The sequence below is a fragment of the Equus asinus genome, chromosome 21 (assembly GCF_041296235.1).
Source record: "Equus asinus isolate D_3611 breed Donkey chromosome 21, EquAss-T2T_v2, whole genome shotgun sequence".
Taxonomy (NCBI): domain Eukaryota; kingdom Metazoa; phylum Chordata; class Mammalia; order Perissodactyla; family Equidae; genus Equus; species Equus asinus.
Window position 1 is genome coordinate 67,943,427 of NC_091810.1, and position 12,803 is coordinate 67,956,229.

Consider the following 12,803-nt stretch of genomic DNA (forward strand, 5'->3'; position numbering starts at 1 on the left):
GATCTTTATATTTTTCACCCTACCTTCAACTCTTTGTTTCTTAAACATGAAATGAATACAATCAAATATTGTATCCCTCTAATTCTTTCTATCTGGTCTCTCAGAGCAGAGTGGGGACAAAGTGGGTGGGGTGAGTGGAACATCCCAGATTTTTTTCTAGAACCTGATTTCATGCTTATTTGATTAGAGAATCGTTGAAGCATTTGGTTGCTCTTAAGAATTTCTCTGAACAGTTGAAGCAGGGAAGCATTTCAAAACAATGAGGCTAAATTAGAATTTCTGATAGAAGTTCCTGGAAGTTCAGAATTCTGTGGCCAAAATATTTTGGGCTATAGACAGGTAAATTGGTAAAATCTTAGATGTTAATTCAGTCTAAGTTCATTCAATCATTCTTTGCTGAATACCTAGCAGGACCCGGATTCCATTTTACACGCTGGGGAGATCATGGTGACGTGGACGCATGTCCCTCCTCTCAAGAAGTTTCCATTTTCTAGTGGTGAAACAGATGATTGCAATACAGTAATTATAGTAGTTTTAAGTACTTTAAATATAGACAAGTGCAATGAGAATTTATAAAAGGGAGATGATAAGTCTATCATAAGATGGCCAAGAAGCCTTCCTAATGGAGACTTGGAAAAGAGTGGGATTTTGGCAAGCAGATAAAGGATGTAGTTTGGCAAAGGGCAGATACCATCAGCAAAAAGCAAATCCAAGCAGAGGAAATAAGATGAATAAAGAAATGGGGCATTAGAGAGCCGTGGACTGGGTGGGAAAGTACAGGTAGGAGCATCTGGTATGTTTCTGGGGAGGGTGGGAAAGAGGGGGTGAGGCTGTGGAGGGAAGTAAGGGCCAGTTCAAGAAGGGGCTTATATGGCATGCTGGGAATGTTAATTTTGTCCTATTGGGCCATGAGGGGCTATTGAAGAATCCTGAACAGAAGAGTGATATAGTCAGTTTTGGATTATTCTGGTGGCAGTTTGCAATATGCATCAGAGGTGAACAAGAGATGAGCGTGTCGTTTAGGAGACTATTTCAGTAGTCCAAGCAAGTGATGATGAAATAGGCCAATAGCCATGGGATTAGAGAGGAAGGACATGGATTTGAGAAATGTTTAGGAGGTGGAAGCCACAGAACTTGGTGTTGGTTAAATCTGGGAGGTGATAGAGGAGAAATAGAAGTGTGGATTTTCTTTTCAATTTATTGAGGTTTTAGAATGTGCCAGTGCTTCACCGAGATGACTTCATTTAATCACTATAACAATTTGATGAGGTATGTACTGCGATTATCCCATTTTATAGATAGGCTATCTGAGACTTAGAAGCTAAATCTTGCCCAAGATCAGTGTTAATAAAGGGTGAGCCAGGGTATAACCCTGCCAATCTGACCCAGAGCCTGCATGCCTAATAATGATGCGAAACTGCCTCTCCCTGTGGTTTCTTTTTCAGTGATGGCAAATACAGGATGAGGAGTGACTTTGGGACAGAAGGAGATGACTAGTGCTAGAACAGTGGCCATTCTGACTCCCGCTTACCGTAATATATAACTATATAATTTGTAAAACTGGCTTATGCTGACTTTTGACTAAAAAACAAAGCTCAGCTGATAATTCAACTGCTAATATTACTTTGAATCAGTTTAAATATCTGAAGACAAGGAACTTAGTCTAATGCACTAATGAAAGGCTTAGATGCTGGGGTTTTTCTTTCTCACATGACAGTCTTAACCAACACTAGGTCAACCCAGCATTTTTATTAGCTTTAATCCCTTTTGCTAATTAAGTGAGGGTAGATGAAAAAGTGGATTTAATTAGAAAGTGATCCTTAACAACTTAGCTTCTTTTGCGATTATGAGCAAAAATTAGAAACTTGACTACAAATATGTCATTGCCGCACAAGGTCAGCTTCACGTGCCTACAACCAATGCACAGGGCCTTGTGCTCAAAATGGTCCTGTGCTTGGGGTTTAAGGCTCTGCAGTCAAGGTCATGAAATGCTTATTAATTTTATCTTTGAATTTGAGTTTGGAAGTAAAGTCTGATGGGATAAGGAGCGTGTGCACTGGGGGCTTGGAGCCTCAGCTCCTGTCTGGTCTGTCCAGCTCCCTCTGCCTCCCTGGCATAGATTCTCAGTGATCCATTCCCAGCCCCCTGGGCCCCTCTTGGCCTCCAGCTCCATCTCCCTGTCCCTGGCCCATCCTTACTGCTGCTCTCTACCTGGTATGGTGATTCAGTGCATCAGCAGGGGAGGCCTGTGTTCCACTTTTACCCTGGCAGTGTGTGGATGCAGGTAAGGAGAGGGTCAGCGTGGAGCATGTGCCCTGCTGAGTCTTGGGGTCCGGCAAAGAAGAGGCAATCCTTGACCAGGCTGGCAGCACCATGACATGCTCAGTGGGTGACTCAGTGGAGGCCTCTTGCCCACCTCCAAACCGGATACCAAGTGTGTCCTGTGGGCACGGAGGTTACAATCTCTTGTGAGTCGTCTGTCTACCATCAGTTGGGATGGTGGACTGTGGGAAGTGAAGATTAGTTTCCCCACTCCCTGCTGGGGCCTCACATTTTTATTTTGCACTGGGCACCCCTAAAATTATCTAGCTGGCCCTATCTCGACAATCTCCTGCCTTACTTCGTATGTGATAGGTGCACAGACTGAACTGTTAAATATGAATTCAGCTGATGTATAAATGCCTGTCACAGCCATAGTGCAAGCTCACTGCCTTAGACTTAAAAAGAAATAGAATAAAGATAAAGCATGAAATGATAGTTATGTCTTAAAATCTGAATAAGATGTGTGTATTTTACTCTTGGTTAATAAACTCAGTAAGAAAAAATAATTAGCAAATTAACAAGTTAGAGTCTTATTTTGACTTCTGTTGTGAAGAATAATTGTGTGTAATAATTCTTAAATCTTGCCTGGAGATATCAGTATATGTGAGAGTTGTATTACCTATGGGTTGCTAAATCAAATACAGGATGTGAAAAATTAGATCTTTTTCTCATAGTCTGAACAAGTTAAGTTTTATTGAGAAGCACACATGACTTGAGTGAAATTAGAGAATTTGAATTTAAAAAATAGACAAAATGTTATAGTGAGTGCCAGAAGTATTTAAGGCATGCTAACCAATGATCTTGATAATTGGTTCCACAGGCATCTAGAATAGCCTTCTATTAGTGTTTAGCTGTGGCATGAACAATACTCTCTAAAGGCTGATTGATATTTCCTACCTCCAAAATCACAGAAAAATCAGCATGCAATGTGTCAAATTAGCAGCTTAAAAAAAATACTACAAACGTCTTAAACCTCCAAGTAACTGGATTGTGTTTTATTCTTAGAACTTCCTGTTTTGTAAGACTCTCACTAATCAAGTTGTGTTGATATTGCCACTATACAGCTGGAAAAGGCCAAGGCCAATAAGTTGTGACCTCCCAGAAACCAGCCTTCCTTTTGGTGCCCCAGGGATGATCGTCAGGGCCTATCTTATTGGGATCACTCTTTGTTTCACTGACTAGTGAGTTGGCAGTGATTTTAGAAAATTAACAAATTCAGCTAGGAGAAGATGACCCCATCCGCCTATCCTGAGACCTGAGGAGCGGCTTCATGCTCAGCCTGCAGCCCTTGCCTGCCAGCCCAATGACAAAGAGAACAGTGCTCCCTCTCCTTCCCAAACTTTCCAAATGCCTTTTGAGAAGTCTTGGTTTCAAAACTATGCTTGATGCCAGCTTGCCCTAGGTTCTCTTGGGTGCAAACACTACGATGGACACACAGTGGAATTTAGCCTTGACCCTCCACACCCCATCGCCTGGTCATGACATTGACCAGAGTGCAGTAATTAGCTTCTCTCTCTTAGGTGCCTCACTCCTGATGCAGAAGCCCGCCCGGATATTGTAGAAGTCAGCTCCATGATATCAGATGTCATGATGAAGTATTTAGACAACTTATCTACATCTCAGCTGGCCTTAGAGAAGAAGCTGGAACGGGAACGCAGGCGCACGCAGAGGTATTTTATGGAAGCTAACCGGAACGCTGTCACATGTCACCATGAGCTGGCTCTGCTATCTCAAGTAAGTACGAATCTTTCAGTCTCTTCATGAGGCACTCTAATAGGCTGTCTGAAGTTGTTCATGCTTGTCTTAAGGAAAATTTATCTTAAGTTAGGAAAATATTAATTGCTACATGTAATATTTCATTATTATATAGTTATATTTGCATCCATTTCTATATCTTGTAATTAAAATTGAAATAAGTCAGTATAACTCATTTCCCAAAGAACTAGCCCATAACTTACTATCTATTAAAAAACCAGAGGTATCAAAAAGATTTCTTAGCAATTCTTTGAGTTTATATTATGATCTTTGTATAAATAGTGAATGCTTATATTTAATTTCTTCAGCAATCTGATTTTAGGAATATGGATTAAAATATTGTGTGTTAATTTAGAGAAGGAAATAATATTTGCCTTAAAATTTTTTCTTATTACTCTGTGTCATTGCTTTCAATACTGTTTGTGATGGTAATAGTGTTGCCATTGCTTCAAATTGGAATATGTGCTTTTATTTTTCTTGTCAGTAACCTTCAAATTATTTTGATATTTATTTTTGAGCATAACTTAAAAAGGGATGCCAAAGCTACACATTTCATGTGCAAGTGATTGTGCCAGTGATTCTCTTGCTGCTGTCTCTCACTTTTCTTCTTCTGTGCCTTTGTTGTACCATGACCATGACCTGTCCTTCACTCATGCTCTGGGCTCCCCCAGCAGGCATCCAGAAAGGGGCCCTTCAACCTAGTAAACATTCTTGTCTTCCCTCCCAGGGGCGGGCCCAAGGCAGTGGGGCCATACCGTCCATTCTTGGTTAGGGTACTCAGTCATTAAATTCCTTTCCAGGACCGTCAAGATCTGCTCTGCCTCGCCTGGGAAAATTACATAAAAAGTTGGTCTCAAAGAAGAGGCAGTTCTAATTTCTTGAATAACAGCATTTCCAGTGAACTGCTTTCTCTTTAGAAGAAGGCACTACTGTTTGGTGTGTACTTGAAATCCAGAAGTTGAAGATTCAGTATAGTTCTCTTTTGGGGGAAAAGTCATCTTCATTGCCTTAAATGCCAAGCCCGCCTGTAATTTCAGAGAACAATCCATGGTGATTATCTAAGGCCTCAGTTTACATTTAGGAGCATATAACTTGGAGTTACAGCTCTTTCAGAGCACAGTAAAATCTTACACACAGGGAGACAGAGCACGCTTTGCTTGTTATTTTACGACCTGACTTCCTAAAAAGTAGGCAACAATGAGAAACACATCATTCTATGGATGTCGTGTTGTGTTCAGATATAGCATTGCCAGTAAACTGAAATGCAAGAGATGTGGCCGTTTCTATGTATCTTAAGTATTCGGGGCCTTCTGTTAAGTTCTGCACTGCAAAGCTACTTAGCCAACTTCCGGTTGGATATGAAAGAGTCAGTTTATATTAGATTCATGTAGCTGATGTGGGAGTAGGTGGAGTCAGTTTAAAATCTAACAGCAGAAATCCTCTTATCTTTAGCAAAACACATTGAGAGGGACCATTTTATTTATTTATTTATTTTTACTTTTCGGCTTTTTTTTGAGCTTTTTCTTTTTTTGTGGAAGCTTCATACATTTATAGAAGTAAAGAGAGTGTTTTGTGTACCCATCGCCCAGCTTCAATAATTTGCTGCTTTGGACCAGTCGGTATCAACTCTATGCCTACCCACTACACACTCCCAAATCCAAGATACCATATCATTTTGCCCATCAGTATTTCAATATGTATTAGGAGGGCCATTTTAACAGTAGAAATATAGTTCTCAGACCATGACTGGGTAAAACAAAGGGAGAAATCTACAGTTGATGAGGGAGTTTTGAGGTTCTGGGGTTCTTTACTCATCTATAAATTAGGAGGAAGATATTACCTACTGCAGAGGGCAGTACGATTAAATAAGTTAATGTATTTGAATATACTATGCCAGTTAAAAAGTGGCATAAGTTGTAAGATAGCATCAATTATATAAAATAAGCACTGCTTATGTTAGAAGAATAGTTTGCTGATGCAACTTGTTAATCTAGTACTAACTGGTCCATTAGTACTAAATCCAGGTATGCTATTCAGTGTGATTAATAGACACTTATTCAGCACTTGCTACTAGCCATCTTCAATGCCCTCATGGAGCATTCGGTCTTACAGGGACTATAGAGAAGTACTTTAATTCAAAGCAAAGTTTATGTTACTATTTTAAAGAGCCATAAAATACCTTCTTCTTTTGCACTATTTTAGGTATACTGTTTTTCATTTAAAGATTAATCAAATGTTAACTAAAAGGGAAAAATGCAGCTTTATTAAAGAACTGAAAGGGAAATATGATTACATTTCGTCAAAAGACAGCATGCAGTTAATTGGCATTATCCTCACTGGGTACCAATGATTATTTTTTAAAACTTACATCTATGCCATTGCCCGCAGAAAAATTATAGGTGCAAAATTTTATGCTTCTTTTTTTCTTAAGCAGTATTATGGTATTATGATTGTTTCATTTCAAATATAGTGGGATGTTCTCCCAGAGCAGTTAATATCAATAATGCAATTACACAATGCAATGATAAATAATAGTCAAAGGAAAGAGAAATTAGTGGGTTCAGGAAAACTTTATGAAGTCCCAGCACCCATAAGCAGATCCATTGTGAATTGGAGAAATTTTGCAAATTAGTAAGTAAACAAATAATTGATAAGAAACATTAATTGCTCCTGTCTCATGGGGTGAATGCTATTTCCTTTCAAATGTTAGCTTGTTCTTAATTATGGCAATTTTCAAAACAGGCTGGTGAAGACAGGTATTAATATATATTTCACAGACAGAGAAGTGTTCACTAATAAAGTTAATGCCTGTGTACTGTGGTTTATCCTCTAAGAAAGTGAAGCAAGACTTTACTTTTGAAGAATGTTAAGCTTTCTAATTTTTATAATTCAAGTAGATCATAGGAAAGCACAGAGTCAAGAATGGTAAGAATCAAGCAGAGAAAAATGAAGTGCAATTTTTCTGAAATGTGTGACAATAAAAGGCTATTGTAATATAGAGGATATTATGGCATTATAATAGTCAAAATCATGATTAGCATTTGGGCACTGTACACAATGCATTAAACACACAGAGTAATTACTCTTTAGGTATTATGGTATATCTAAGACAGAAAAATTAGTTACAGACATTTCTAGAGTGTGCTGCTTAGATCCTCACCAACAAATACAAGGATGAGTGTTAAAAAAAAATCCAGCCTGGAAAAATCTGGATAATCAACGGAAAACTTCAGTTTCATTCAGATTATTGTGATTTTGTGGATCCAGCTTTAGACTTATATTAATATGGGTGAATCAAGCATACGCCTATGTGTACAGTGGAGCAGAGCTGACTGTCCCAGGAAGACTGAATCAGGAGAGAAGCATGTTCTTGCAGTGTGACTTTTTCTTATTTTCTCTTCCACCCTTGGCCTCTTAAATTTAGATGTTCTGATTCTCTTCTTGCTCTTCCCTTGAGTGAGCTCCATCCAGCTCCATGGTTTTTCATTTCATATGAATTTGGGTAAAAATTGATTGTGCAAAATAGGAACTTTATTTTCTATAATCATGTATCATTTTGTTTTGAATCCTATTCCTGCTGATGGCAGAAAATGATGGATGTAGCCATTATCGCTTATATCAGTCTCTTTTGGTCTAAAAGTTTCTCTCCCATTTCAAGGATTCTCCTCTCCATTTCCTCCTCCCAATATGGCAGCTGGCTGCAGGAGGAAGCTTAGGCATGCCTTTGCTGATGGAAGAGGGCCAGGGGCTCTGCATGCTTCTTCTTTTGGCTCTGCTGACTTTAGATGAGGTAAACCTATCTTTTTGGCTTTGGGGCACTTACCTTGACATCCTTAGTTTGAGCTGACTTCTGTGTGGCCTGCTGTGCAGTGACAACCTAGTGAGCTCACCTGCCAGCACTACAGCCATCTTCTATATTCCCAGTGTGGCACTCGGGAGCTTTGGATTCCCATCCTTGTCACACACAGTCCATGGAGAACTAACTGGGAATGGGGAGCACTGTGTCAGCCGTGCCATCCCAGGCACCTTCTTCATCCTTTACTGCTCTTCTATCCCGGGTGCCAGTCATTCAATTATCCATTCAACAAATATTTATTGAGTGCCTATTGGGTTTCAGGCACTGTTCTAGGTGCTAGGGATACCACAGTGAACACAAGTTGTCTACCCTCATGGGCCTTATGTTAAATGACCATAGAATATAGTGTCATGATGATCACAAAGCTTCTCTAAAGCTTCCAGCCTTTTCTGGCTGCACCTAGATTGCCCCCTGAAATCCTGTGTGTTTCTACCAACTTCCCTACTCCACTCCCAAGGTTCACCTCTGCTGGAGAGGGTATGAAGAGGAAAAACAAGATGATTGCACCCGCCTTCTTATCTTCTATCCTCCTATCAGGCTCCTTCTCTGAGCTTCAGAAAGACTTCCCAGTCCCTTGTCAACCCTGCCAGAAGTTGCCCTTCCATCATGTCCTTCTTTTTCCCCAAGTGTTCTTCATCCAGGCCTTACCTTGGGTTTATAAGCCTCGGCCTCATGGCCTGGTCTTACATAGTATAAAGGCTCTGGGAGGAAAAGTACACAAAATTTTCTAAGAAGGCAAAATACACTGGGATGTGTTTTACAGCATAATTTCCACGCGTGTTTTATGAAGACCTCCAAATCTACTTTCACACACAACCTCTCTTGTGTGGCAGACCTAAATTTCGAACTGGACATTTACCTGTATGTCTAACAGGTACCTCAGACTCAGCAAGTCCCACAGTGAATGAATTCTCTTCCCTTAACCTAGTTGTGTTCTACCCCTCATCACCTTAACTGGAACCTTGACACCTTCTTCAATTCACTCTTCCTCAAGTCCTACATCTGTTTCATTAGCAAGCTCTTACCAATTCTCTCTTTGAAATGTCTGACAAATCCATCTTATCTTTTCAATCCTCACTCTCATTATCTCACGTTGAATCATTGCCAGATCTAACTTTCTTGCTTCTAGTCTCTTTCTCACCCCTAGCAGTAATTCAGTGTACCACCTCTGCGCTGTTTACAGGGGGTCATTAGGAACTGTGTGTGTGTGTGGAGGGAGTGTCATTTTGTTTATCGCAATGCTACTGGTACTTAAGGGGCAGCAGCCAAGGATGTTAATATTATGTCATGTGCAGGACAGTCCTACACAAAATGTATGAAGCAGAACCAGTAGGAGAAATATGTTAAGAGATTTATTGCAAGGATTGGCTTACACAATTGTAGGAGCTGGCTAGGTAAGTCCAAAATCCATAGGACAGGCTGGCAGAAAGGGCATGGAACTCTTGGGCGCCAGCTGAAGCTGCTGTCCACAGATATAATTTCTTTTTCATCTCAGAGAAACCTCAGCTCTGCTTTGAACTTCCAAATGATTGAATCCGTTCCCCCTAGGTTATCTAGAATCATCTTCCCTTAGCCGTCCTCTCTGATGGATCTCTACCATCTCTACCAAGATGATCTTTCAAAAAATAGCATCTGACCTTGATAAATTATACCCTGCTTAAGATGATAAGTAAATGTTCATATAGCTAGTAATTTACTCTAAGCTTTTGGTGAATTAAAAAGAAAGATTTCTATGATGATCTGATATTGTCAAACTATTGAAATATGGCACATGTAATTTCATCTTAAATTCCATCTACTTTGGGGGACAAGGCAGCTAGTAGAGCACATATCAGCAAAGATTATTTTCTAAGTTCACAAACCCTTCATAATTTCACTTCTTTGTTGTGAAATTCCTCTTGTGGTTTTCTGATACAATCTGTGTATGTTCTTCACAAACTTTATTGACAAGCATTTGATATTTTTCTTAAATTCTCAAATATCTTTAAAGTTGACCACTTAGGAATTGAGCAGATATGCAAGCACCCAATTCTCATTTTCTTAGTGCAAATTTTAAAGAATGTACTATTTATTTATCTGAGTTGCTTTGTTTTTATTGTACCATATGTCATTTACAATTGCTGAGCACACCACTAAAGGCGTGTGTCTGCAATCCTCAGCTAAGAGATTAAATTAAGCCATGTAGAAAATGATGTATTTTGAAAGGACAATATTTCTGTGAACATGTTTGCTTTTATTGTCTGGTTAATTGTTGACTGAATTTCCCCCAAGGCTGTGAAAATGCAACAAGTAATGATGCAGTGAAAGAAGTATCAGGAAAAATCATGACTTGTTGTGGAAATGTTCTCTACTTGTTATGGTTTAAGAAAATAAAGCAATGCCTTATCAGCTCCCACATAGATATATACAAAATTCTTACATCCACCCGAGACTGCCCCCCGACACCCGCTTTTGCTGTATGCTTTACACAGAATAAAATGTACAATTTTAAGTGCTTAGTTCAATAACTTTTGACACGTGTACAACTGCCACCAAAACCAGATTCAGAACATGTACATCGCCTCAGAAAGTTCCCTCATGCCTCTTCTCACAGAGTTCCCTGCCTATCGACAGACTGTTATGACTTCTCTCACTAGAGACTACTTTTGCCTATTGTTTGATTTCATATAAATCAAATAGTATTTATCTTTAGCGTCTGAATTCTTTAGCATCTGTGAGATTCATCCATGTTGTTGTGTATAGCAGTAATGTGTTTATATTGCTAGATATTATGTTGTATGAATATATCATAATTTGCTTATTCTCCTGTTAATGAACACTTATGTTGTCTCCAGATTTTGGATTTTATAAATAAAACTGCTATGAATTTTCTTGTACAAGTCTTCTTGTGGATGCGTTTTCATTTTTCTTATAGATAAATACCAAGGAACAGAATTTCAGGGTCATGAGGTAGTTGTATATTTAACTTTAAAAGAAACTAACGAACAGTTCTCCAAAATTACGCTGCTTAGCACTTTTGGGAGCAATATATGAGAGTTCCAGTTGTTTCACATTCTTGCCAACATTTGGTATGTCAGTTTTTTGGATTTTAGCCTTTGTAGTGGGTGTAAAAGGGTGTCTCTGTGGTTTTAGTTTGCATTTTCCTGATAACCAAGGATGTTGAACACGTTTATATGTACTTATTGGTCATTTATATATCTCTTTGTGTGTTTTTTAAAGTGTCTGTTCAAATCTTTGCCCATTATTTTATCAAACTATTTGTCTGTTTTTGTTGATTTGTAGTTCTTTATATATTCCAGATATGACTCTGTTGTCAAACATATGTGTTGCAAATATTTTTCCCAGTCAATGACTTGACTATTTATTTTATTAATGATATATTTTTGATAAACAGAAATTTTTGTTAAATTTTCATTTTGCTAATTTTTGTTGTTGTTAGTGCTTTTTGCATCCTGTTAAAGAAATCGTTGTCTATCTCAAGGTTGCAAAAATAGCCTCTTGTTTTTGGTAAATTCTTTATGGTTATAGCTTTTATTTTTAGGTCTGTGATTAATTTTGATTTAATTTTGTGCATAGAATAATTAAGAAATTGAGTTTTTTTTTTCCGTAATGGTATCCAGTTTTTCAAGCACCATTTCTTAAAATGTCTAATCTTTCTCCATTGATTTTACTAGGCATCTTTGTTGAAAATCATTTGAAAATATACATGTGGATCTATTGCTGAACTCTATTCTGTTCCATGGATCTGTATGTCTATTCTTAGGCCAATACCACATTGTCTTGACTATTGTAGCTTTTGAATAAGTTTTGAAATCAGGTTGTGTAAGTCTTTTGATTTTATTCTTCTTTGTCAAATTTGATTTGGCTATTCTAGGTCTGTTGTATTTCCTTATTAATTTTACAATCCGTTTGCCAATTTCTTCAAAAAATCATGCTATAATTTTAATTTCTATCCTTTGTTTTAACATGGAGAAGAGCTGCTCAACACTTTGAAAAATCAATCTTTTATTTCATTTATTTAATAAAATTTGGTTAGCATCTATTCTCTTCTGGGGACTGTTCCAGTCTAGTCGTCTAACAGTGAACACAAAAGCTGAAGACCCCCCCCTTCCTAGTGGAGGAAGACAGGTAATAAGTAAATAAAAATATATTGAGGCTGTGGACAAAAATTTAAGAAGGCAAGGTAACAGAAAGTGATTAGTAGATGTGGAGACAGGCTATTTTATGGAGGGATGTCAGGAAAAGCCTCCATAATTATGTGACATTTGAACAGAAGCTGAGTATATTAAGGGGTGAGCCATGCAAATATCTGGAGGCACAAGACTGATGGCAGAGGGAACAGCAAATCCAAAGATCCTGAGGTGGGAGCATGCCTGCTAAGTTCAGGGAGCAAGCAGGGAGGCCTGTGTGGCTGGAGAGCAGGGAGACAGGGAGAGAGAGTGGAAGATGGGGAGTCTATAGTCCATGGTGTAGACCTGAGTGCTGTGAGTTTAGAGAAAGGGGGTGACATAAATGTTTTAAAATGATAGATCTGGCTGCTGTGTAGAAAGAGACTGTTGAGAGCCGACAGTGGAATGGAAGTAGTGCGATTGCTTGAGAGAAGATTGCAGTGGACCAAGCAAAAGATGACGGGGACTTTTTTTTCCTAATTTTTAATTCTTTCTCCACTGGCATTTAATGATTTTGCTATTTGGATGTCATGTGCTAAGTGTACAATTTAACAAGAGTTAACCTTTCCTTATGTAATTCTGTGTTAAAAATTGAATAGTAAGTGGGGTTCTAATCTGGGGGGTTCATTTATATTGTTCATGTCTAATTCCATGCACTTTAGTGTCTTCAGCGTTGCCACTTTTAACTTGTATTTCTTGTT

General features: G+C 38.6%; 1 protein-coding gene across 7 annotated transcripts in view; it reads left to right on the forward strand.

Annotated features, from left to right (window-relative positions):
- NEK10 (NIMA related kinase 10) overlaps positions 1-12,803 on the forward strand; it is a 214,473-nt gene that overhangs the window by 140,535 nt on the left and 61,135 nt on the right. For all 7 annotated transcript variants that reach the window (XM_044754603.2, XM_044754604.2, XM_014840925.3 and 4 more), the window contains one exon: positions 3,843-4,056. In XM_044754603.2, the coding sequence (XP_044610538.2) occupies positions 3,843-4,056 (214 nt within the window). The remainder of the gene's footprint in view (positions 1-3,842; positions 4,057-12,803) is intronic.